Source organism: Pseudophryne corroboree, chromosome 7, assembly GCF_028390025.1.
Source record: "Pseudophryne corroboree isolate aPseCor3 chromosome 7, aPseCor3.hap2, whole genome shotgun sequence".
Lineage (NCBI taxonomy): Eukaryota > Metazoa > Chordata > Amphibia > Anura > Myobatrachidae > Pseudophryne > Pseudophryne corroboree.
In genome coordinates this window covers 102,354,005-102,380,655 of record NC_086450.1, presented here as the reverse complement: position 1 = coordinate 102,380,655, position 26,651 = coordinate 102,354,005, and the positions used below count along the sequence as shown (strand labels likewise).

Below are 26,651 nucleotides of genomic sequence, written 5' to 3'. Positions count from 1 at the left end.
GTCGTCGGGCTACCATCCGCAGTCTAATGGGCAGACTGAAAGGGTGAACCAGTCCTTGGAGCAGTTCCTCAGGTGTTATGTCTCCAAGTGTCAGACTGACTGGGTTGCTCATCTGTCCATGGCGGAGTTTGCCTATAACAACGCGGCTCACTCTGCTACAGGGATCTCTCCCTTCCTTTGTGTGTATGGGCATCATCCTAAGGCCAATTCTTTTGACCCCCTGGACTCCACGCCTGGTGGTTCCTCTGTGGTTTCGGTCCTTAGAGGTATTTGGCGGAAAGTGAAGAAAGCCCTTGTGTCTGTGTCATTAGTGACCAAAAGGGTTTTTGATAAGCGGAAAAGACCCTGCAGCTTCAAATTAGGAGACTTCGTCTGGTTGTCTACCAAGAATTTGAAGTTGAGACAGCCATCTCATAAGTTAGGCCCCCGGTTCATCGGCCCTTATAAGATCACCAGGGTTATCAATCCGGTGGCATTTCAGTTAGATCTGCCCCGTTCTTTGGGTATCAATAAAACATTTAATTGTTCCCTTTTAAAACGGGCGATTAGTAATCCTTCTTCCAGTGGAAGACCTTCCCCTCTTCTGATACGTGGCCAGAGGGAGTTTGTTGTTGAAAGGATTCTTGACTCCAAGGTGGTTCGGGGTCGGCTGTCATTTTTGGTGCACTGGAAGGGGTATGGCCCGGAGGAGCGGTCGTGGGTGCGCAGTTGTGATCTTCATGCCCCCAGACTGATACGCTCTTTCTTCTCGCAGTTCCCCGATAAACCCGGTGGTAGGGGTTCTTTGACCCCTCGTCAGAGGGGGGGTACTGTTAGGGTCTCCTGCCCTGTGCTGCCACGTCGTCATGGCAACCGGGAGACAAGTGCTAGCGGAGTGACCTGAGCGCAGCTGATACTCCGGTTCGGGTCTTTTGCTGTGCAGTGGTTATAGGCTCTGTGCATGGCAGGGGATCCGGTGCTGGTTTTTGTGCTCACAGTCTGTGAGGTCTGAGTGGGGCGTGGACAGTACCTGCTTTATAAGGCCTCTTCTCAGGGTAAGCAGATGCTGCTGAATCTTTGTTGGTTAGTCAGTTTCTGAAAGTTAGCCAGTACTGTGTAGCTTTGTATTTGTTTGTTGCTTACTGCAAATAGGCCTGGGGATTTGGTATTACACTCTGCCAATCCAGACCTAGCAGTAAGACTGGAGTCAGTCGTTTAGCTTGCTGGGGTTCTGTTACTACTCTGTGAACTTAGCAAGTTTGCGGCTGTATTCTAAGACTTGCCTGTCTAATCCTGTCTCACTTTGCTAGGTGTCAGGGGTCAGTTTAGTGGCAGTAAGCTGAACCTGTGCACTGCAAGTGAGAATTAGGATTGTGGAGACTCTCCTTGTGTCTATCATTCCATCTCTGACCAAGGAGTTTACTGCCACACCCGTTGGTAACCCTTTAGGGTTTTGCTGTTGCCCTTAGCAACAGCATTTCGGGTTCTCTACGTATTAAAACACAACATCTTGCTTTTCTCATCTGAGCAGTTCTAATACAAGGGAGATACCCAGTTCCTTAGCCTCTGGGCTTCTCTGTTCACTTTGTGTGTATTTTGTTACCCTATCACCTTCTGTGTACGTTATGTCATATTCCCCAGTCTGTCTGTAAGTCCATTTGTTTTGCATAACAGTTCAAACACCAGTACATTCCTGCAGGCACTGGAGTGCATAACAGTCCTGACACCAGTACTTTCCTGCAGGCACTGGTGTGCATAACAGTCTCACTGGTTTGAACCTTTGAGAAAGGTTGAGTTGAAATTTCTCACTTGGAAAGTGGTCATGCTTTTAGCCTTGGCGTCCGCCAGACGGGTGTCGGAATTGGCGGTTTTGTCTCACAATGAGCCCATATTTGATTTCCCATGTGGATAGAGCCGAAGGTGGTTTCTTCGTTTCACATAAATCAACCTATTGTGGTGCCTGTGGCTACGGATGCCGTGGCGGTGCCAAAATCTCTCGATGTCGTGAGGGCTTTGAAAATTTATGTCGCCAGAACGGCTCTTGTTAGGAAAACGGAGGCTCTGTTTGTCCTGTATGCAGATTGGAAGTCCTGCTTCCAAGCAGACTATTGCACGCTGGATTTGTAATACGATCCAGCAGGCTCATTCTACGGCTGGATTGCCGTTGCCGAAGTCAGTGAAGGCCCATTCTACCAGGAAGGTGGGCTCATCTTGGGCGGCTGCCCGAGGGGTCTCGGCACTTCAACTTTGCCGAGCAGCTACGTGGTCGGGTTCAAACACTTTTGCTAAGTTCTACAAGTTTGATACACTGGCTGATGAGGACCTCATGTTTGCTCAGTCGGTGCTGCAGAGTCGTCCGCACTCTCCCACCCGGTCTAAAGCTTTGGTATAGACCCCATGGTCCTTTTGGAGTCCCCAGCATCCTCTAGGGCGTAAGAGAAAATAGGATTTTAATACCTACCGGTAAATCCTTTTCTCCTAGTCCGTAGAGGATGCTGGGCGCCCATCCCAGTGCGGACTGTTACTTGCAGTTTTATTGTTAGTTGTTGTTTTTCGGTTACACGAAGGTTGTGTATCGGTTATGTTCAGCTTGTTGCTGTTTTTCGTTCATACTGTTCTCTGGTTTTCCTGGTAATCCAGTTGTACGGTGTGTTGTGGTGTGAGCTGGTATGTAGCTCACCCTTAGTGTAACAAAAATCCTTTTCCTCGAAATGTCCGTCTCCCTGGGCACAGTTCCTATAACTGAGGTTTGGAGGAGGGGCATAGAGGGAGGAGCCAGTTCACACCCATTCAAAGTCTTATAGTGTGCCCATGTCTCCTGCGGATCCCGTCTATACCCCATGGTCCTTTTGGAGTCCCCAGCATCCTCTACGGACTAGGAGAAAAGGATTTACCGGTAGGTATTAAATTCCTATTTTTCTTTCTATATTATTTTCTTTACTTTTCTTTATTTAAATTTAGTATATCGACACAACTTGAAATAAATAATAAAAAATGCAGTAAATTAAGTGCAATAACTTAAATTATTATACCGCAATTAATTACTCTAAATGCTAAAATGCATTAGATCTAAAAGAGTGCTTATTTATATATAATTATTGGGGGAATAAAACCGAGAGAAGGAAGAACAATAAAGGAATTGTATGAAAGATCAAATTTTATTCATTTCGATAGCATCGTTCAATCCATTTGGAAATAATATACCTAGGGAGAAAATAAGAATTTACTTACCGATAATTCTATTTCTCATAGTCCGTAGTGGATACCGGGGACTCCGAAAGGACCATGGGGAATAGCGGCTCCGCAGGAGACTGGGCACAAAAGTAAAAAGCTTTAGGACTACCTGGTGTGCACTGGCTCCTCCCCCTATGACCCTCCTCCAAGCCTCAGTTAGGATACTGTGCCCGGACGAGCGTACACAATAAGGAAGGATTTTGAATCCCGGGTAAGACTCTTACCAGCCACACCAATCACACCGTACAACTTGTGATCTGAACCCAGTTAACAGCATGATAACAGAAGGAGCCTCTGAAAAGATGGCTCACAACAACAATAACCCGATTTTTGTAACAATAACTATGTACAAGTAATGCAGACAATCCGCACTTGGGATGGGCGCCCAGCATCCACTACGGACTATGAGAAATAGAATTATCGGTAAGTAAATTCTTATTTTCTCTAACGTCCTAGTGGATGCTGGGGACTCCGAAAGGACCATGGGGATTATACCAAAGCTCCCAAACGGGTGGGAGAGTGCGGATGACTCTGCAGCACCGAATGAGAGAACTCCAGGTCCTCCTCAGCCAGGGTATCAAATTTGTAGAATTTAGCAAACGTGTTTGCCCCTGACCAAGTAGCTGCTCGGCAAAGTTGTAAAGCCGAGACCCCTCGGGCAGCCGCCCAAGATGAGCCCACTTTCCTTGTGGAATGGGCTTTTACAGATTTTGGCTGTGGCAGGCCTGCCACAGAATGTGCAAGCTGAATTGTACCACAAATCCAACGAGCAATAGTCTGCTTAGAAGCAGGAGCACCCAGCTTGTTGGGTGCATACAGGATAAACAGCGAGTCAGATTTTCTGACTCCAGCCGTCCTGGAAACATATATTTTCAGGGCCCTGACTACGTCCAGTAACTTGGAATCCTCCAAGTCCCTAGTAGCCGCAGGCACCACAATAGGCTGGTTTAAGTGAAATGCTGAAAACCACCTTAGGGAGAAATTGAGGACGAGTCCTCAATTCTGCCCTATCCGTATGAAAAATTAGGTAAGGGCTTTTATAGGATAAAGCCGCCAATTTTGAAACACGCCTGGCTGAAGCCAGGGCTAACAGCATTACCACTTTCCATGTGAGATATTTTAAGTCCACAGTGGTGAGTGGTTCAAACCAATGTGATTTTAGGAACCCCAAAACTACATTGAGATCCCAAGGTGCCACTGGAGGCACAAAAGGAGGCTGTATATGCAGTACTCCCTTGACAAACGTCTGAACTTCAGGAACAGAAGCTAGTTCTTTTTGGAAGAATATTGACAGGGCCGAAATTTGAACCTTAATGGACCCTAATTTTAGGCCCATAGACAGTCCTGTTTGCAGGAAATGCAGGAATCGACCCAGTTGAAATTCCTCTGTAGGGGCCTTCCTGGCCTCGCACCACGCAACATATTTTCGCCAAATAATGTGATAATGTTGTACGGTCACATCCTTCCTGGCTTTGATCAGGGTAGGGATGACTTCATCCGGAATGCCTTTTTCCTTCAGGATCCGGCGTTCAACCGCCATGCCGTCAAACGCAGCCGCGGTAAGTCTTGGAACAGACATGGTCCCTGCTGGAGCAGGTCCTTTCTTAGAGGTAGAGGCCACGGGTCTTCCGTGAGCATCTCTTGAATTTCCGGGTACCAAGTCCTTCTTGGCCAATCCGGAGCCACGAGTATAGTCTTTACTCCTCTCCTTCTTATGATTCTCAGTACTTTTGGTATGAGAGGAAGAGGAGGGAACACATACACTGACTGGTACACCCACGGTGTTACCAGAGCGTCCACAGCTATTGCCTGAGGGTCCCTTGACCTGGCGCAATATCTGTCCAGTTTTTTGTTGAGGCGGGACGCCATCATGTCCACCTTTTGGTTTTTCCCAACGGTTCACAATCATGTGGAAGACTTCTGGGTGAAGTCCCCACTCCCCCGGGTGAAGATCGTGTCTGCTGAGGAAGTCTGCTTCCCAGTTGTCCACTCCCGGAATGAACACTGCTGACAGTGCTATCACATGATTTTCCGCCCAGCGAAGAATCCTTGCCACTTCCGTCATTGCCCTCCTGCTTCTTGTGCCGCCCTGTCTGTTTACGTGGGCGACTGACGTGATGTTGTCCGACTGGATCAACACCGGCTGACCCTGAAGCAGAGGTCTTGCCTGACTTAGGGCATTGTAAATGGCCCTGAGTTCCAGGATATTTATGTGAAGTGACGTTCAGTGGCAAACGCAGGATTTGCAAGGGGGGGTTTCCAGAACTAGGCGGAGCCAATCACGGGGGTGGGGACTGAGGTGACCCAGTATATGCTGGGTCCGTAAAACTAGTGTGTCTGTGTGTGTGTGTATATATATATATATATATATATATATATATATATATATATATATATATACATACATATACATACATACATATATCTACACATATATATATATATATATATATACATACATACACACACACATACATATACACGGGTGGTCTTAAGTATGCCGGCGGTCGGGCTCCCGGCGACCAGCATACCGGCACCACGACCCCCCTGGAGGGAGAATAGAATAGTGTGGCGCGCGTAGCCCGTAGCGTGGCGAGCGCAGTGAGCCCGCAAGGGGCTCATTTGCGCTCGCCACACTGTCGGTAAGCCGGCGGCCGGCCTCCCAGCGCAGGTATTCTGGTCACCGGGAGATCGTAGTGAACCCATATACACATATACATAGCATATTAAACATGCATACACATATATATATATATATATATAGTATGTACACACACATACAGTACACATATATACACATGTATATATATGTATATATGTATATCATATGTGTGTGTGTGTTTAAATGTATGTATGTATTGTAACACTGTAGGGGTGCAAGGTGCCTTTTCCTGGGGAATATGGCAGGACGCAGCAGCTGAGGAACAACACAAGTCCAGTTTCTGGTACAACTGACCCCGGCCAGTTTTATTGAAACAGAAAATAAAACAAACCCCAAAATAAAAATACCTTGCCTGTCCGGCACTAACTAAACATAAGATGTTCCTAACTGTCACTAAACAAAACACAGAGTTCTTCAGTACATACTGTATAGCTTACTTGCATCAGAAAGCGTGTCTCTCACACACAGATCCTGCAGCCTTCCCAGGCAGTCTGCCCATACTAATCAGGTTAGAAGCACTATATCACTCTTACACAGCTGAAACCCTGATTAGCCCTCTGTGAGGCCAAAGACCCGAACTGGGCCCAATGTCTAGAACTCGCCTTATCTCTCTCTCAGAGCCTTTACCCAGCTTTTACAGCAAACTGAAAAGGTTCAGACAAAACAAAAAGCATTTTTCCTAGAAGTTAACATTTTCTAAAACATGTAAGACAAGAACCTGGGACAAATATACCTGCCCTCAAACACTATCCCAGTGTTCTTGTCACAGTATGTATATGGATATATGTACTTTAATTAAAATAAAGTCAACTTTCATTGCACTTGCAAGTGCCACCAGGAAGACAGCAGGCTGCAGAGGATGCTAGACAGTCATTAATAATACTCATGCAGCTAAATAAAAAAAATAAAAAAAATTTTTTTTTTTTTTTTTTTTTTTTTTAGTGGAGGGGGGTTTCTGGGTACTCGGAAACCCCCCCTGGGTGCGCCACTGACGTTTCCATGCTTGACCACAAGCCCTGGAAATTTCTTCCCTGTGTGACTGCTCCCCAGCCCCTCAGGCTGGCATCCGTGGTCACCAGGACCCAATCCTGAATGCCGAATCTGCGGCCCTCTAGGAGATGAGCACTCTGTAACCACCACAGGAGAGACACCCTTGTCCTTGGAGACAGGGTTATCCGCTGATGCATTTGAAGATGCGATCCGGACCATTTGTCCAGCAGATCCCACTGAAAAGTTTTTGCGTGGAATCTGCCGAATGGAATCGCTTCGTAAGAAGCCACCATCTTTCCCAGGACCCTTGTGCATTGATGTACTGACACTTGGCCTGGTCTGTCTTAGGAGGTTCCTGACTAGGTCGGATAACTCCCTGGCTTTCTCTTCCGGGAGAAACACCTTTTTCTGTACTGTGTCCAGAATCATTCCTAGGAACAGCAGACGTGTCGTCGGAATCAGCTGCGATTTTGGACTATTTAGAATCCATCCGTGCTGTCGTAGTACTACTTGAGATAGTGCTACTCCGACCTCTAACTGTTCTCTGGACCTTGCCCTTATCAGGAGATCGTCCAAGTAAGGGATAATTAAGACGCCTTTTCTTCAAAGAAGAATCATCATTTCGGCCATTACCTTGGTAAAGACCCGGGGTGCCGTGGACAATCCAAACGGCAGCGTCTGAAACTGATAGTGACAGTTCTGTACCACAAACCTGAGGTACCCTTGGTGAGAAGGGCAAATTGGGACATGGAGGTAAGCATCCTTGATGTCCAGAGACACCATATAGTCCCCTTCTTCCAGGTTCGCTATCACTGCTCTGAGTGACTCCATCTTGAACTTGAACCTTTTTATGTAAGTGTTCAAGGATTTCAGATTTAAAATGGGTCTCACCGAGCCGTCCGGCTTCGGTACCACAAACAGCGTGGAATAATACCCCTTTCCCTGTTGTAGGAGGGGTACCTTGATTATCACTTGCTGGGAATACAGCTTGTGAATGGCTTCCAATACCGCCTCCCTGTCGGGGGGAGACGTTGGTAAAGCAGACTTCAGGAACCGGCGAGGGGGAGACGTCTCGAATTCCAATTTGTACCCCTGAGATACTACCTGCAGGATCCAGGGGTCCACTTGCGAGTGAGCCCACTGCGCGCTGAAATTCTTGAGACGGGCCCCCACCGTCTTGCCTTAGTCCGCTTGTAAGGCCCCAGCGTCATGCTGAGGACTTGGCAGAAGCAGGGGAGGGCTTCTGTTCGTGGGAAGAGGCTGTCTGCTGCAGTCTTTTTCCCCTTCCTCTGCCCCGGGGCAGATATGAGTGGCCTTTTGCCCGCTTGCCCTTATGGGGACGAAAGGACTGAGCCTGAAAAGACGGTATCTTTTTCTGCTGTGAGGTGACTTGGGGTAAAAAGGTGGATTTCCCAGCCGTTGCCGTGGCCACCAGGTCCGATAGACCGACCCCAAATAACTCCTCCCCTTTATACGGCAATACTTCCATATGCCGTTTGGAATCCGCATCACCTGACCACTGTCGCGTCCATAACCCTCTTCTGGCAGAAATGGACATCGCACTTACTCTTGATGTCAGAGTGCAAATATCCCTCTGTGCATCACGCATATATAGAAATGCATCAGTCAATAATATATTGTCCCTGTCCAGGGTATCAATATTTTCAGTCAGGGAATCCGACCAAGCCACCCCAGCACTGCACATCCAGGCTGAGGCGATTGCTGGTCGCAGTATAATACCAGTATGTGTGTATATACTTTTTAGGATATTTTCCAGCTTCCTATCAGCTGGTTCCTTGAGGGCGGCCGTATCAGGAGACGGTAACGCCACTTGTTTTGATAAGCGTGTGAGCGCCTTATCCACTCTAGGGGGTGTTTCCCAACGCGCCCTAACCTCTGGCGGGAAAGGGTATAATGCCAATAATTTTTTAGAAATTAGCAGTTTTTTTATCGGGGGAAACCCACGCTTCATCACACACCTCATTTAATTCATCTGATTCAGGAAAAACTACGGGTAGTTTTTTTCACACCCCACATAATACCCTTTTTTGTGGTACTTGTAGTATCAGAAATGTTCAAAACCTCCTTCATTGCCGTGATCATGTAACGTGTGGCCCTACTGGAAAATACGTTTGTTTCCTCACCGTCGACACTGGAGTCAGTGTCCGTGTCAGTGTCTGTATCGACCTGAGGTAACGGGCGTTTTATAGCCCCTGACGGTGTTTGAGACGCCTGTACAGGTATTAACTGATTTGCCGGCTGTCTCATGTCGTCAACAGTCTTTTGTAAAGTGCCGACACTATCACGTAATTCTTTCCATAAGACCATCCAGTCAGGTGTCGACTCCCTAGGGGGTGACATCACTAACACAGGCAATTGCTCCGCCTCCACACCATTTTCCTCCTCATACATGTCGACACAGCGTACCGACACACAGCACACACACAGGGAATGCTCTGATAGAGGACAGGACCCCACTAGCCCTTTGGGGAGACAGAGGGAGAGTTTGCCAGCACACACCAGAGCGCTATATATATACAGGGATAACCTTATATAAGTGTTTTTTCCCTAATATAGCTGCTGTATATATTAATATGCCAATTTAGTGCCCCCCCTCTCTTGTTTTACCCTGTTTCTGTAGTGCAGGACTGCAGGGGAGAGTCAGGGAGCCTTCCTCCAACGGAGCTGTGAGGAAAAAATGGCGCCAGTATGCTGAGGAGATAGGCTCCGCCCCCTTCACGGCGGCCTTTCTCCCGCTTTTTAATGGAAAAATTGGCAGGGGTTAAATGCATCCATATAGCCCAGGAGCTATATGTGATGTATTTATTGCCAAAAAAAGGTTTTTTATTGCGTCTCAGGGCGCCCCCCCCAGCGCCCTGCACCCTCAGTGACCGGAGTGTTAAGTGTGCTGAGAGCAATGGCGCACAGCTGCGGTGCTGTGCGCTACCTTATTGAAGACAGGACGTCTTCTGCCGCCGATTTTCCGGACCTCTTCACTCTTCTGGCTCTGTAAGGGGGCCGGCGGCGCGGCTCCGGGACCCATCCATGGCTGGGCCTGTGATCGTCCCTCTGGAGCTAATGTCCAGTAGCCTAAGAAGCCCAATCCACTCTGCACGCAAGTGAGTTCGCTTCTTCTCCCCTTAGTCCCTCGGTGCAGTGAGCCTGTTGCCAGCAGGTCTCACTGAAAATAAAAAAACTACTTTAAACTTTTACACTAAGCAGCTCAGGAGAGCCCCTTAGCCTGCACCCGTCTCGTTCGGGCACAAAAATCTAACTGAGGCTTGGAGGAGGGTCATAGGGGGAGGAGCCAGTGCACACCAGGTAGTCCTAAAGCTTTTTACTTTTGTGCCCAGTCTCCTGCGGAGCCGCTATTCCCCATGGTCCTTTCGGAGTCCCCAGCATCCACTGGGACGTTAGAGAAAATCCTGTTAAGTATGCAGTGGTATTATATGGTGTCATTTCTTATATATTATATTGGTTTTAATAATAATACTTTTATAATAAATTGTTTTTTGACTAATGAAGTCTAGCGCTCCCTTGTTATACTGTGTATCTTATTGTATTGTTTTGTTTAGGAGCGAGTACCACAGAGGACTCGTATGTGCAGAGCCGGTCTTAGGCATAGGCAAACTAGGCAAATGCCTAGGGCATTTGGTATGCTTAGGGGCACCAGCAGCTTCAGCTGATTAAAATGATATGCGGCATGCCTATATTCTGTGTGTGAATGCGGCTGTATCTGCATACGAAATGCTACGTTGCAGTGTATTCCTGGAAATCACTGTAATGTAGCATTTCGTATGCAGATACAGCCGCAGTCGCACACAGAATATAGGCATGCTGCATATAATTTTAATCAGCAGAAGCTGCTTGTGTATACTAGCCACATAGAAATGCAAATAAGATGCATTTTCATAAACAAAAGGCGCCTGACGTTAGCAGAGCTGCCAGCTGACTCATGCCAGGCATCTCCTGCAGAACTAGCGGCGGTGCTAGGGGGCACCAGCCAAAATCTTGCCTAGGGCATCTTATTGGTTAGGGCCGGCTCTGCGTATGGGAGCAGCTTCAATATAATCCAATTGGTTAGCAACTTATTTCTAATTTATTTTATTTTTGCGCTGGAAAATATACAATTATTATTGTTATATTTATAACATAGCATTACCCTGACGGAGGTAATATAGTTATCTCACATACTCTAACAAACAAAAACTGCTGAAAGCGCCTTGTAATAAATTGTTCTATATAAAAAAAATTCCCCAATTTCAATGCGCTGCTGTGTAGGCACTGTGTATTTACCTAATTGAAGGAAACTATATTGAAAAAAGAACTCAGCTGCGCAATGAAATTGGAAACATGAACAAAAGCGGACGTATGCTGAAATAAATTATAAAGAAAATTTAATATGACAATATAAAAATTACATACAATAAAACATATAGTCGGGACTTAAACCTTATAAGGAAAATAGTAAAATACCCTGTACTGCAGGCTTTTTCAACCAGTATGCCGTGGTACACTAGTGTGCCGCGACCAGTTGCAAGGTGTGCCGCGGAGCCAGAGCACCTTCAGAGTGAACTGTTGGCCCAGGCTTTTCTTAGAGGATCACTCATGCTCCGGCTGTGACCCGTGCCTTGATGACGCGGCAGTGTGATATCATAGGTCATGGCCGCCGCAACTCACCACCCAGCCAGCCCACCCGTCTGCATACATATCTTCCAGTTTCCGCCTGCAGCCACAGCTTTCCTTGCCAACCCACATCCACATCTGCCCGACTGCCCACTGCTCAGTATTCGCAGCAATCCACTATGAACAACCCCCGCCACTGAGGGACAGGGAGGAGGACAGCTGACCGGTAGGAGCTAATATTTGTTATGTTATTTCTCCTGTGGGGGGCAATATATTTATGGGGGGAACAATGTGAATAATTCATGTGGAGAGCAATAGGATTTATGTGGGGAGAAATGTGATTGATTTATGTGTGCGCAACATGATTTATGTGGGTAGCAATGTGATTGATTTATGTGGGGAGCAATAGGATTTATGTAAGGAGCAACATGATTTATGTGGGAAAAAATGTGATTGTTTTTTCTGTGTAGGCCAATGTATGTTTGAATTTTTTATTACTGTGAAGGCCAATGTGTGATTTTTGTTTTTTTTTCTGTGGGGTAATAGATGGTGCGCATTGGCAATTATAAAATATTGGCCCTCATTCCGAGTTGTTCGCGCGTTGTTATTTTTATTTTTTTCGCAACGGAGCGATTAGTCGCTAATGCGCAAGCGCAATGTTCGCAGTGCGTCTGCGCCAAGTAAATTTGCTAATAAGTTTGGTATTTTACTCACGGCTTTATGAAGAAATTTCTTCGTTCTGGTGATCGGAGTGTGATTGACAGGAAGTGGGTGTTCCTGGGCGGAAACTGACCGTTTTATGGGTGTGTGCGAAAAAACGCAGCCGTTTCTGGGAAAACCGCGGGAGTGTCTGAAGAAACGGGGGAGTGTCTGTGCGAACGCTGGGTGTGTTTGTGACGTCAAACCAGGAACGAAACTGAATGAACTGATCGCAGTGGCAGAGTAAGTCTCGAGCCACTCATAAACTGCAAAGAAATTTCTATTCGCAATTCTGCTAATCTTGCGTTCGCAATTCTGCTATGCTAAGATTCACTCCCAGTAGGCGGCGGCTTAGCGTGTGCAATGCTGCTAAAAGCAGCTAGCGAACGAACAACTCGGAATGAGGGCCATTGTTCGGTGTGCCGCGAGTAAAAAAAAGTTTGAAAATCACTGCTGTACTGGATATCAGATAAAACAAGCACTTGTGGTGTGAGCAGTAACAATATGCAACATTTGTATCCAACAAGTAGAAACAGTATTGTATCCTGGATATGAATGAATTGTTAGAATGTGGAATAATTCATAAGGTTTTAGACTGGTAACTGCAGTCCCATGAATGTATTAATGGAGCTCCGTTATGTAGAAATGCTCCGATGTCGGATAAAGTAAAAATTACCTCTCCCGTGGGCTGGTTTCTAACCGAGCGTCCTCGGTTAGATTATCCTGCGTTGCCCACCACGTAGCTGTCACTGGGAGGGAGAGTGCAAAGCTTGCACCAGGCGGAGTCCTACACGGAGATGCTGCTGGAGGTATGAAGGAGCCGCTATGGAGACTGAGTTGCCAATGCCGCTTGGCGGGCCTCAATGTCAGCTGCGGCGTGCAGAGAATAATATGCCACTGCAGAGGCTGCAAGGCCAATATCGGTCTCTTAGTATAGATGAAAGTGCTTGTCATGCAAAATGCTTGTTAGGCAGAGTGTAGAAGTCCAGTAGGTAAAAAAGAATTGAGGAGTCCTGACCGGTTTTGTGAAATCCCTGGCAACAAGCATTACTCCCTAGCAACGAGCTTGACACCCAGTGCATGAAACCCCTGGCAACAAGCTTGAAACCCAGCACATGATACCTCTGTCAACAAGCATAACACCTAGCACATGAAACCCCTGGCAACGAGCATGACACCCTGAGCATTGAAACCCCTGGCACCGTGCATGGAACCAAGAGCATGAAAAGCAGGTAATTTAAAAGTAATTTGAAGCCTTACTGTAGGGCTTAATGTGTAATGGGCATTGCGGTGTGTGGCATAATGTGTCACAGGCATTACGGTGTGTGGTATACTATATAACGGGCATTGTGGTATGTGGTATAATGTCTCAGGAGCATTGCAGTGTGTCGCATAATGTATAACGGGCATTGCGATGCGTGGCATAATGTGTCACAGGCATTATGGTGTGTGGCATAATGTGTCACAGGCATTACGGTGTGTGGCATAATGTGTCACAGGCATTACGGTGTGTGGCATAATGTGTCGGGGGCATTACGGTGTGTGGTATATTGTGTCATGGGCATTATTGTGCGTGGCATAATGTCTAAGGGCCATTGCAGTATGTGGCATAATGTATACTGGGCATTACTATAAGGAGGAAAAATTACAAATAATGTAAGGGGCATGAATCAGGATTATTTTTTTCCTGTGGTGGCTAACGTCTGGGCGTGCCGGTTGCAAAACTGGGGTACAAGGTAGTCTTTTCCTGCAATGCCACGTCCCTTCATGCAAAGCCACGCCCATTTCAGCAAGGACACACACCCTTTTGTGGCGTGCGCAGATTCATCCCTTTGCTAGTGGCAATTATGGGGGGGCGCCAGAGAATGTTTTGGCTTGGGTGAGAAAAAATTTCTAGTTACGCCTCTGGCAATAGCAAAGGTATCTCTGGTGCGTGTGCAGTGCGGTCGTGGTACCCGCACAGTCTAATGATAATCGCTATGTTGCGTGTACATCGCCCATTGCGTACAAACATAAATTAGGCCCTTAATCTTTAAATTGTAAAAATGAGGGTCCACGAGGCATTTAACAATTTGTGCTGTCATAGGTGGTCATTCCGAGTTGTTCGCTCGCAAGCTGCTTTTAGCAGCTTTGCACACGCTAAGCCGCCGCCTACTGGGAGTGAATCTTAGCTTCTCAAAATTGCGAACGAAAGATTCGCAATATTGCGATAAGATATCTCTGTGCAGTTTCTGAGTAACTCAAGACTTACTCGGCATCTGCGATCAGTTCAGTGCTTGTCGTTCCTGGTTTGACGTCACAAACACACCCAGCGTTCGGCCAGACACTCCTCCGTTTCTCCAGCCACTCCCGCGTTTTTCCCAGAAACTGTAGCGTTTTTTCACACACACCCATAAAACGGCCAGTTTCCGCCCAGAAACACCCACTTCCTGTCAATCACATTACGATCACCAGAACGAAGAAAAAACCGTGAGTAAAATTCCTAACTGCATAGCAAATTTACTTGGCGCAGTCGCAGTGCGGACATTGCGCATGCGCACTAAGTGGAAAATCGCTGCGATGCGAAGAAATTTACCGAGCGAACAACTCGGAATGACCCCCATAGTTAGAAAGGTTGAAAAGTGTCTCATGGCCAAATTTAGAGATTATCTGCAATGCTGATGTTCGCGCAGTTGGTCGATGTATTCTATACTGCGCATGTGTCATGTGTGCCTATGGTTTACCGATGGCGCTCGTATCAAGGATTTAGTCGCAGAGTGATTGATAGGTAGGGAGTGTGCAGAGGAGGCAATCAATGGTGGTGGCTTGCTAAATGCGGGAGCGTCGCAAGCGTTTTGCTCATGTCACAACCAGCAGCTGCGTCTTTCACTGGTGCAGCATTTTAGTTCTGATGCACATTCTGAGCAGACATAGGGTTGCATAGAGGTATCAAAAAGTAGTAACTTTTCAGCAGCAATATAAATTCACTTTGTTTTGGCCACATGAGTTCAAAAAAATTAGAGGGTAGTAGTCTCTCCAAAGAGTAAAATCTATATCTCATATGGTGTATTTTTACCACTGTAATTAAAACATGATATTAATAAACTAATAACAACAAACAGTATTTTAGGACCAGAAATGAATAGGTGATTCTAAGGTTGTAACAGGATGGACCTTCAATCATGCAGAATGCTTGTCCATGGACAAATTTGTGTGTATATGGTGGAATAATGGGGGTAATTCCAAGTTGATCGCAGCAGGAATTTTGTTAGCAATTGGGCAAAACCAGGGAGGTCATTCTGAGTCGTTCGCTCGGAAAATTTCTTCGCATCGCAGCGTTTTTCCGCTTAGTCCGCACTGCGACTGCGCCAAGTAAATTTGCTATGAAGTTTGGATTTTTACTCACGGCTTTTTCTTCGCTCAGGCGATCGTAGTGTGATTGACAGGAAATGGGTGTTACTGGGCGGAAACAGGCCGTTTTATGGGCGTGTGGGAAAAAACGCTACCGTTTCCGGAAAAAACGCGGGAGTGGCTGGAGAAACGGAGGAGTGTCTGGGCGAACGCTGGGTGTGTTTGTGACGTCAAACCAGGAACGATAAGCACTGAACTGATCGCAGATGCCGAGTAAGTCTGAAGCTACTCTGAAACTGCTACGAGATGTGTAATCGCAATATTGCGAATCTTTCGTTCGCAATTTTAAGAAGCTAAGATTCACTCCCAGTAGGCGGCGGCTTAGCGTGTGCAATACTGCTAAAATCGCCTTGCGAGCGAACAACTCGGAATGAGGGCCCATGTGCACTGCAGGTGTGGCAGATATAACATGTGTAGAGAGAGTAAGATTTGGGTGGGTTATTTTATTTCTGTGCAGGGTAAATACTGGCTGCTTTATTTTTACACTGCAATTTAGATTGCAGATTGAACACACCCCATCCAAATCTATCTCTCTGCACATGTTATATCTGCCCCCCCTCCAGTGCACATGGGGGGTAATTCCAAGTTGATCGCAGCAGGAAATTTTTTAGCAGTTGGGCAAAACCATGTGCACTGCAGGGGAGGCAGATATAACATTTGCAGAGAGAGTTAGATTTGGGTGGGTTATTTTGTTTCTGTGCAGGGTAAATACTGGCTGCTTTATTTATACACTGCAATTTAGATTGCAGATTGAACACACCACACCCAAATCTAACTCCATCTGCACATGTTATATCTGCCCCCCCCCCCCCCTGCAGTGCACATGGTTTTGCCCAACTGCTAACAAAGTTCCTGCTACCATCAACTTGGAATTACCCCCAATAAACAGAGTCAAGGAAGGAGGGTCCAAGCTATGTCAGTCAGGGACGTGCAGTCAGGGGAGGCAGGGGAGGCAGTGCCTCCCCTGTCCTTAATGAGTAAAATAATACAAGGAAGATACTTATATGACACATATTCTGTGTCATAAGTATCTTCGTTATATTATTATAATCATTGTACGGCCTGAAAGTAGTTCAGGAGGCACTGATAACAGTGCCTCCCGTTGTGAATGGGACTGAGGATAAAGCGGGAGGCGGGGCCAAGAACTGGGCTGTAAAAGCCCATTGAAAAACAACGAGAAAGCGGCACTATTATAAGTGCCTCGTCGATAGGGCCAGATGTGATTGGACAGCGGATCCAGGGCTGGATCCGTTGGTCCAATCACCCATAGGCAGAAAGAATGAGCGCTCACCTCCGTCTCCGTGGCCGCTTCCTGGTCAGCCACAGTCCCCCTCCTGCAGCATGTTCCCCCTCCTCTGTCCGCGCTGGGCGCTGCTGACAAGTCCGCTGTCAGAGCAGTCCCTCCGTCCCGCACGTTCCTCCTCCTGTGTGTTGCTGTGCCCGGGGCCGACAGGAGCCGCTGTCAGAGGCAGAGCTGTCCCTCCGTCCGCCCCACACCTGCCGCACGTTCCCCCTCCTGTATGTTGCTGTGCCCGGGGCCGACAGGAGCCGCTGTCAGAGGCAGAGCTGCTCCGTCCGCCCCACACCTGCCGCACGTCCCCCCTCCTCTGTGTTGCTGTGCCCGGGGCCGACAGCTGAGAGGAGCCGCTGTCAGACCTGCCGGAAAACACTTCACCCAAGAGGTTTGTTTGTTTCTCTCTCTCTCTCTCTCTCTCTCTCTCTCTCTCTCTCCTTCCAAACTCCTCAGTTCTGTCCTGAGAGTACAAATTGTGTGCCTTCTCTCCTCTACAGGTATGGCCTATTGGATTCTACTGCACAAGAGGACGTGACCGGCGTGGGATGTAGGTGAGTAATCTGTCTCTCATTTTTACAGGTATCGGCCCTATTGGATTCTACTGGACAAGAGGACGTGACCGGCGTGGGATGTAGGTGAGTAATCTGTCTCTCATTTTTACAGGTATCGGCCCTATTGGATTCTACTGGACAAGAGGACGTGACCGGCGTGGGATGTAGGTGAGTAATCTGTCTCTCATTTTTACAGGAACCACCTATTGGATTCTACTGGACAAGTGGACGTGACCGGCGTGGGATGTAGGTGAGTAATCTGTCTCTCGTTTTTACAGGAACCACCTATTGGATTCTACTGGATAAGTGGACGTGACCGGCGTGGGATGTAGGTGAGTAATCTGTCTCTCATTTTTACAGGTATCGGCCCTATTGGATTCTACTGGACAAGAGGACGTGACCGGCGTGGGATGTAGGTGAGTAATCTCTCTCATTTTTACAGGAACCACCTATTGGATTCTACTGGACAAGTGGACGTGACCGGCGTGGGATGTAGGTGAGTAATCTGTCTCTCATTTTTACAGGTATCGGCCCTATTGGATTCTACTGGACAAGAGGACGTGACCGGCGTGGGATGTAGGTGAGTAATCTCTCTCATTTTTACAGGAACCACCTATTGGATTCTACTGGACAAGTGGACGTGACCGGCGTGGGATGTAGGTGAGTAATCTGTCTCGCATTTTTACAGGTATCGGCCCTATTGGATTCTGCTGGACAAGAGGACGTGACCGGCGTGGGATGTAGGTGAGTAAACTCTCTAATTTTTACAGGAACCACCTATTGGATTCTACTGGATAAGTGGACGTGACCGGCGTGGGATGTAGGTGAGTAATCTGTCTCTCATTTTTACAGGTATCGGCCCTATTGGATTCTACTGGACAAGTGGACGTGACCGGCGTGGGATGTAGGTAAGTATGTGTGAGTGTGTAAGTGTGTTAATAAATTTTTACTTTCACGGTGTGTGTGTTGTTTTTTTATTTGGGTATTTTATTTGTTGTAGAACTACAGGTACCAGCGGGCCCGTTATTTCCTCGCATGCTGGTACTTGAGGTTCTCCAAGTACCAACAAGCGGGGGAGGCTTACTGGGCCTTGTAGTTCCACAACAACAAAAAATATTCTTTTTTTACACACTTATGGCTATCAGCCTGGCACCCACCACCCAGGGGTGCTGGGGACAGCCTCGGGCTTCACCCCTGGCCCTTGGGTGCCTGGAGGGGGGACCCTTTGATTTAAGGGGTCCCCACTCCTCCTGGGAACCCCGGCCAGTGGTGACTAGTTGGGGAGGTAATGCAATGGCCGCAGGGACCTACATAAATGTGTCCCCCGGCTGTGGCATTATGTCCCTGGCTAGTGGAGCCCGGTGCTGGTTTTAAAAATATGGGGGACCCCTACATCTTTTGTCCCCCGTATTTTTGGAACCAGGGCCGGACTAAGAGCCCGGTGCTGGTTGTCTAAATACGGGGAACCCCTGTCCAATTTTTCCCCAGTATTTAAACAACCAGGACCGGCTCAAAGAGCCCAAGGCTGGTTATGCTTAGGAGGGGGGACCTCAAGCATTTCTTTTTATAACTTTTTACCCATTCACACCCTTTTCCACGGATAAGCATGCATGGATCTCACTGATCCGTGCATGACTATTACAACACACCAGGAAAAAGCAGGTCTATTTGAAAGCTCCACTTTTTTACGAATTCCATCCTTTCCTGGCAGTGTTTGGCTATTGTCGGCAGTGATTGAGAATACAAATTCTTAGTAAATGACCAAGTTCTATTAAATAACAGCCGTGTTTGATGGTCTATTGATTCGTATTTGTGTGGTCGGCAGTGTATCTCAATAAGAATAGCCCCAACACTGCCGAGATTTGTGTTTAGTAAATTCCCGAGATCACACTTACAAAAAAAAAGCCAACTCGAATGAAATCGGGACCTTAGTAAATATACCCCAGTGAGTCCAGTCTGGCCAGAGGGGGAGAGGGGCAACAATCCCACGCTTCTCCCCTCCTCTCTCACTCTCTCTCCCGACCCCGGATTCCTGTTCAGGCTGCTTTTGTCACTGGCGATCCCCGCAGTTCTAGGCCCAGGTCCATGTAAGTAAATACCAATATAATTGTCATTCACTGTCTGCTCCCATCACCCTTTACTTCTCTCTTTTACACCCTCACCCGCTGCTACTGCTGTTACCCTTTCCCTGGCATCACCCTCTCCCTGTCACCCACTGCTGTCACCCCCTCACTGGTGTCACCCTCGCTGTCACTCCCTCCCTGGCGTCACCCTCTCCATGGCATCACCCATTGCCGTCACCTTCTTCCTGGAACTACCCACTGCTGTCACCCTCTCCCTGGCGACCCTCTCCCTGGCTTCATGCTCTTCCTGACGTCACGCTTTTTCTGTCACTCACTCCCTGTCACCCACTGCTGTCACCCTCTCTGGCGTCACCCTCTCCCTGTCACCCACTGCTGGCTATTTTGTTGTCCAGGACTTCTATTAACTTAATAGCGCCGCATCCACGTGTGCTATTAAGTTAATGGAAGCCCTGGACAACAAAATTACATTCATGTCATTCTCCCACTCCCTTCCCAGTCCCAAACACTAATTTTTATTTTATTTTCTATAAAAATGTACAATATATCACAAGTATAATGAGCAGGCAGGCAGCGGGCATTGGTGGCAGTGGCGGTAGGGGTCATCGGCAGGATTCGGCGGAACATTATGGCTGCAGTGCCTCACCAGCCACTGACCTCACCGCACGCCACTGATGTCAGTGGATCTTGAACTGAGATTTAACCCAGTCTGCCATTTGTGTGCTGCTAGAGCTAGCTAACAGCTCCCAGTGCTGTGGGATTTGACATACACTAGCCACCAGAGACTGGAGGTCTGCTATGCACTAGTCACCAGGATGGAAGTTCACTATGCATAGCATTAGCAACCATATTGGATTTCAGTTTGACTAGACACCAGAATGTGGTCAGCTTTACTCTATAAATACCAGACTGGTATCTAATTAGTACAACTTCTCGAAGAATGCACTTTGGTTTGTATATTATTCACTAAAATGGATTGTTCTGCATGCAAGCCAAATATTTTGGCTCATTTTTGGATAGTTGCTAACAAAATGGTTCCGCTTTATATATAGTGGCCACAGAATTGACTTATTTTATTATATGTGCATAATGCCACAAGAAAAGGCTTTGCTTTTTGAACTATCCATCACTGTAGTCAGCAGTGTGAGGGGTAAAGCTGGGTACAAACTAGGTGATATATCGGCCATTCGCACGAACAGCCGATATAACAGGAGCCTGTCAGCAGGTGTGTACACCCGATATGTCTGAATGATGTAATTCACAGACATATCACGTCAGCTGTGCAGCACAGCCAATGGCCGATATATCTACAGATATATCGGCGTATCTGGCTGTGTGTATGGGCGATCCGCCGACTGCACATATACTTGCTGCAGGGTCTGACGTCACAGCTGGGCGGGCAAATTCAAATGCCCACCTTGCTGGGTATCCTAACCAATACATCATGTGGCCGTTCAGTAAAGCAGAAGGATGTTTTATCAGGTTGTAGGAAAATAGTGAGGCATATTGAGGAATCAGAAAAAAAACGTTTATTTAGAATATTCCCTGTGTTCACATCAGTCCCTGGAGCTTACAATCTATATATTCCCTGCCACATGTGCACACTAGGGTTCATTTCTTGTCAGGAGCAAGTTAATCTACACGTATACTTTTTGGATTGTGGGAGGAAACCGGAGCACCCTGAGGAAACCCATGCAAGCAATGAGAGACTGTACAAACTCCACACAGATCAGCCAAGATTGGGAATTTAACTCATGACCTCAGTGCTGTGAAGCAGTAATGTTCACATTACATCAACCGTGCTGTTGGAGGGCCTGTGTCTACATTTTCTCACCCTTTTTTTTACCTAGAACATGAACTCACGGTTGATGCTTTAAAAAAATATTATTTTTTAAAAATCATATCCATATATGACCAGTGGCAGATTTTACCTATGGCTGCAGGACTACAGCTCCCCCCAGTAAAATCCACCACTTCAGTGAGCTCGCTGCACTGGCTTCACTGTGACTGGCAACAACTTCCCATTGGAAGTGCTAGCTGCCAGTCACCGGCAGGACAGGAAACCCCTTTACCCAGAACAGGTAGTCCCACTGGGAGGTGTTTCTTTTTAGCAGATTAGCAGACAGCATGCTTCCAGTCGGGGCCGGTTCTAGACCCCCACCCCCCCACCCCCCGAGACGGCGAAATAGGGTTAGTGCGCGTCGAAGGCGCGTGCAAAAAATGGGGGCATGGCTTCATAGGAAAGGGGCGTGGTCAGTTTTGCTCCCTGTAGTTTTGCCCCCTGTGGTGTTGTGCACCCTGTAGAGCTGTGCCCACAGTAGCTGTTGTGCCCCCTGCAGCTGTGCCCCCAGTAGCTGTTATGCCCCCTGCAGCTGTGCCCCCAGTAGCTGTTATGCACCCTGCAGCTGTGCCCCCATTAGTTGTGGTCCCAGTAGTTGTGCCCCCATTAGTTGTGCCCCCCTTAGTGTGCCCCCTGCAGCTGTGCCCCCATTAGTTGTGGCCACAGTAGTTGTGCCCCCCTTAGTATGCCCCCTGCAGCTGTGCCTCCATTAGTAGTGCCCAAAAGTAGTAAAAACAATAAAAAAATACTTACCAGCCCCGTTCCTGTTCCCGACCACTGCCCTCTGTCTCCGGCGCCGCTCCACTGTGCTATGGGAGAGACGTCATGACGTCTCTCCCATAGCGCTGTACAGAAAGGTCCTCTCTGCGAAGGGAAACTAGACGCTACCTCACTGCGCGTCTAGATTCCCTTCGCGGAGAGGACTTTTTCAAACCCCCCGCCGCCGCCATCCTAGTTAGTAGCGGCTCTTGCCATGGCGGCGGCGCCCCAGGACAGCGGCGCCCCGGGCAAAAGTACTGCTTGCCTGTGGAAAGAGCCGCTACTGCTTCCAGTAGGAAACCACTCCCTGCTTGATTGTCAGCCCTAGCCAGCTTCTATGGGCTGCAACTGATGCAGTCCATAGAAGCCAGGGTCTTGCGCATGCGCAGTCAAGACGCCACTTGTGCATGTGTGCCGGTCCCGGCGCATGCCAGATCCATTGCGCAAGTGCCAGGACCCAGCTATCTCATCGCCTCTTTCTCCTTTCCGGTCATAGGTAGCGGCAGCCCCTCTACCCAGAACAGGTAGGTGCCGCTGCTGTCCAAAACCCCTGTTTTGTTGCTTGAAGACCTATGTGAACACCACAAAGCTTACAAGTAATAATGCCTTATGCTGGCCACACATTGCAATATCACAGTTCATAGAAGCAATGCCAGATAATTACCCTGTTAAAATCGATATGACAATTATATCTACTGTCCTAACTGTGTGAATAGGCTGCATTATTAATAGACCTAAGAGAAGAGCAGCTACAATATAGCCCAACTTCCCTATCAGCGGAATTCACTTTTATTGGACAATTATTTTAGTAGGACAATATATATCTACAGCTGAAGCACTTACTTAAAACCCTACTGACTGGCCTGGCATCTTTTACTGAGAAATGATAGAAGTCTTGCTGTTGGACTGACCCAAGGGTAAAGCTTCGATATTGTTCAATGCTCCTCAGGTTTGTTTGGGAGGCTGACCTTGGACCACCCTCTCATCTCCTTCTTGTAATGTTTATCTTACCCTGTCAGGGGCAAACGCAGGATTTACTGTCGGGGGTTTATATATATATATATATATATATACACATACACACATATATATAAAATTAAATATACATATACATACATATATCATACTTACCTACACTCCCGGATTCTGCAGGAGACATCCGGTTTTCGGGTAGTCCCCCTGCAGCCCCCGGAAGAGTGGGCACCCCTCCTGCATTCTGCTGACTTCCTAGTGAAGTGGGCAGAATAGGGAGAATAACACGGCAAAATCACGGACCTGACGGAGGGGCAGAGCCTAATTATGCGATTACATGCTAATCGCATCATTTTAGCCCCGCCCCTACGTAAATTTCGCCCAATTGCAGACTTTACCCGGTGGGTGGGCGGGGCCTACTGATGCAATCAGCTTGGCCCCTCCCTCATCACCGCCCACCTGCTTCTCCTCTCCGGGCATATCCCGGAGAGGAGATTTGAAATATCGGCAAGTATGACATATATATATGTATATATACACAGACGCAGACACACACACAGACACAGACTGCACACACATACATACATACATACATACATACATACATACATACATAACACAACACACTGTATCTTTAAACAAATACAGTGCACTGCACAGGGCACACATACCCGGGGGCTGCAGAGGACACACCGCCAGCCACGGCACAGTAAGGAGGACATATAGAGTTGCTGTGCATGAGCAGCAGCTCCCACTCACTGACAGACGCTGTAGGGAGACTTTGCTGGCAAGAGCTCCCTGCAGCAGTAGCTGCGATCGCGGTCACGGCTTTTCTTGAGACTGAGACATAGCTGTCTCCGTCTCTACAAAGCAAATTCAGTCCATCGGGGGGTTTCTGTGTAACCAGAAACCCCCCCTGCGTGCGCTACTGCCTGTAGCAACATTGGCCCTCATTCCGAGTTGATCGCTCGCTAGCTGCTTTTAGCAGCAGTGCAAACGCTAAGCCGCCACCCTCTGGGAGTGTATCTTAGCTCAGCAGAAGTGCGAACGAAAGATTAGCAGAATTGCTCGAAAATCTTTTCCTCTAGTTTCTGAGTAGCTCCAGACCTACTCCTAGATTGCGATCACTGCAGATTGTTTAGTTCCTGGTTTGACGTCACAAACACGCCCTGCGTTCGGCCAGCCACTCCCCTGTTTCTCCAGCCACTCCTGCATTTTAGCCTGACACGCCTGCGTTTTTTAGCACACTCCCGGAAATCGGTCAGTTTCCGCCCAGAAACACCCACTTCCTGTCAATCACTCACCGATCAGCAGAGCGACTGAAAAACGTCGCTCGCCCCTGTGTAAAATTGCTTAATTTTGTGTGAAATTACTTGGTGCGTGCGCCCTACGGCCCATACGCATGCGCAGAACAGCCGATTTTTAGCCTGATCGCTATGCTGCGAAAAACGACAGAGAGCGATCAACTCGGAATGACCCCCATTATTCAATGAGCTAAAGAATTATGTTTTATGGACATTTAACGCCATGATTTTTGAATACACAGATTTCAGTTCTGCTTTGAATATGTATATTGCATAAGAATCAATAAATATTCCTTTATATACAAATATTCTGTTATATACAAATGAGTAATAAAGTTGTATAATTTTGAACATGAAAATATTTCCCAAGAAGTAACCTGTGTTTCTTGCTTTCTATATAGCTTTTAAGGGATACATTGCAAGAAGGAATTATATTGTAATCAAGAATAGCCAATCATTCGCTCTCACAGATGAAATGTCATACAATACATACACCAATCACAGCAATGGAACCTGGTAAGTCTAGATTTTTAATAAAATGTAAAATGTGACTGCTTAAATAAACATTCCACAGTAATTATTAAGAACAAATGCCCTTATTTATCAATGAGTGATACATTTCACTGTGAGTGATAAATTGCACCAGCCAATCTGCTCCTGTCATTTTTCAAACACAGGGGGTAATTCAGAGCATACTTGCCTACCTGACCCTCTCCATGAGGGAGAAAATGCTCTGTTCTTGGACTTTCCTGGTAATGTATGATTGCCATCACCTGTGGTGAGCTAGTTAATTGATAAGAAAGGTGTTTCACCACAGGTGATGGCAATCATACATTACCAGGAAAGTCCAGGAACAGAGCATTTTCTCCCTCATGGAGAGGGTCAGGTAGGCAAGTATGATTCAGAGTTGATCGCAGCAGCAAATTTGTTAGCAGTTGGGCAAAACCATGGGGGTAATTCCAAGTTGATCGCAGCAGGATTTTTGTTAGCAGTCGGGCAAAACCATGTGCACTGCAGGGGAGGCAGATATAACATGTGCAGAGAGAGTTAGATTTGGGTGTGGTGAGTTAAATCTGCAATCTAAATTGCAGTGTAAAAATAAAGCAGCCAGTATTTACCCTGCACAGAAACAAAATAACCCACCAAAATCTAACTCTCTGCAAATGTTATATCTGACCCCCCACCCCCTGCAGTGCACATGGTTTTGCCCAACTGCCAAAAAATTTCCTGCTGCGATCAACTTGGAATTACCCCCCATGTGCACTGCGGGGTGCAGATATAAGTTGTGCAGAGAGAATTAGATTTGGAGGGGGTGTGTTCAAACTGGAATCTAAACTCCAGTGTAAAAATAAACACACACACACCCTGATTTTGAGTAGGCCACTCTGAAAAGTACAGGAGATTTAGGGGGCCGAACATTTACGTTTTAACATAAATAACGTTTAAAGTTTACACGTGTCCGTACGAGCTGAAATTCACATTACGTGACACAGTATGAGCCACATTCACATTACGCCACACAGTATGAGCTGAATTCACATTACGCCACACAGTATGAGCTGAATTCACATTACGCTACACAGTATGTGCCGACATTCACATCACGCCACACAGTATGTGCCGACATTCACATTACACCACACAGTATGAGCTGAATTCACATTATGCCACACAGTATATGCCGACATTCACATTACGCCACACAGTATGAGTTTAATTCACGTCACACAGTATACTGTATATATTATATCACAGATCAACTGAAACATATATATGGGAAGGGATAGATACATTAAACATAAATATGATTTATATATATATATATATATATATATATATATATATATACACATACATACACACATGTATATACATGCGTATACATGTATACACAAAATAAGATTTTACTCACCGGTAAATCTATTTCTCGTAGTCCGTAGTGGATGCTGGGCACTCCGAAAGGACCATGGGGAAATAGCGGCTCCGCAGGAGACTGGGCACAACTAAAAGAAAGCTTTTAGACTACCTGGTGTGCACTGGCTCCTCCCACCATGACCCTCCTCCAAGCCTCAGTTAGGATACTGTGCCCGGAAGAGCTGACACAATAAGGAAGGATTTTGAATCCCGGGTAAGACTCATACCAGCCACACCAATCACACCGTATAACTCGTGATACCATATCCAGTTAACAGTATGAAACATAACTGAGCCTCTCAACAGATGGCTCATAACAATAACCCTTTAGTTAACAATAATTATATACAAGTATT

The 26,651-nt window shown here is 47.0% G+C and overlaps 1 protein-coding gene across 4 annotated transcripts in view; it reads left to right on the top strand.

Moving 5' to 3' along the window:
* Positions 1-26,651, top strand: part of MYO3B (myosin IIIB) — a 625,340-nt gene that overhangs the window by 471,132 nt on the left and 127,557 nt on the right. For all 4 annotated transcript variants that reach the window (XM_063933501.1, XM_063933502.1, XM_063933503.1 and 1 more), the window contains exon 22: positions 24,783-24,897. In XM_063933501.1, coding sequence (XP_063789571.1) covers positions 24,783-24,897 — 115 coding nt within the window. The remainder of the gene's footprint in view (positions 1-24,782; positions 24,898-26,651) is intronic.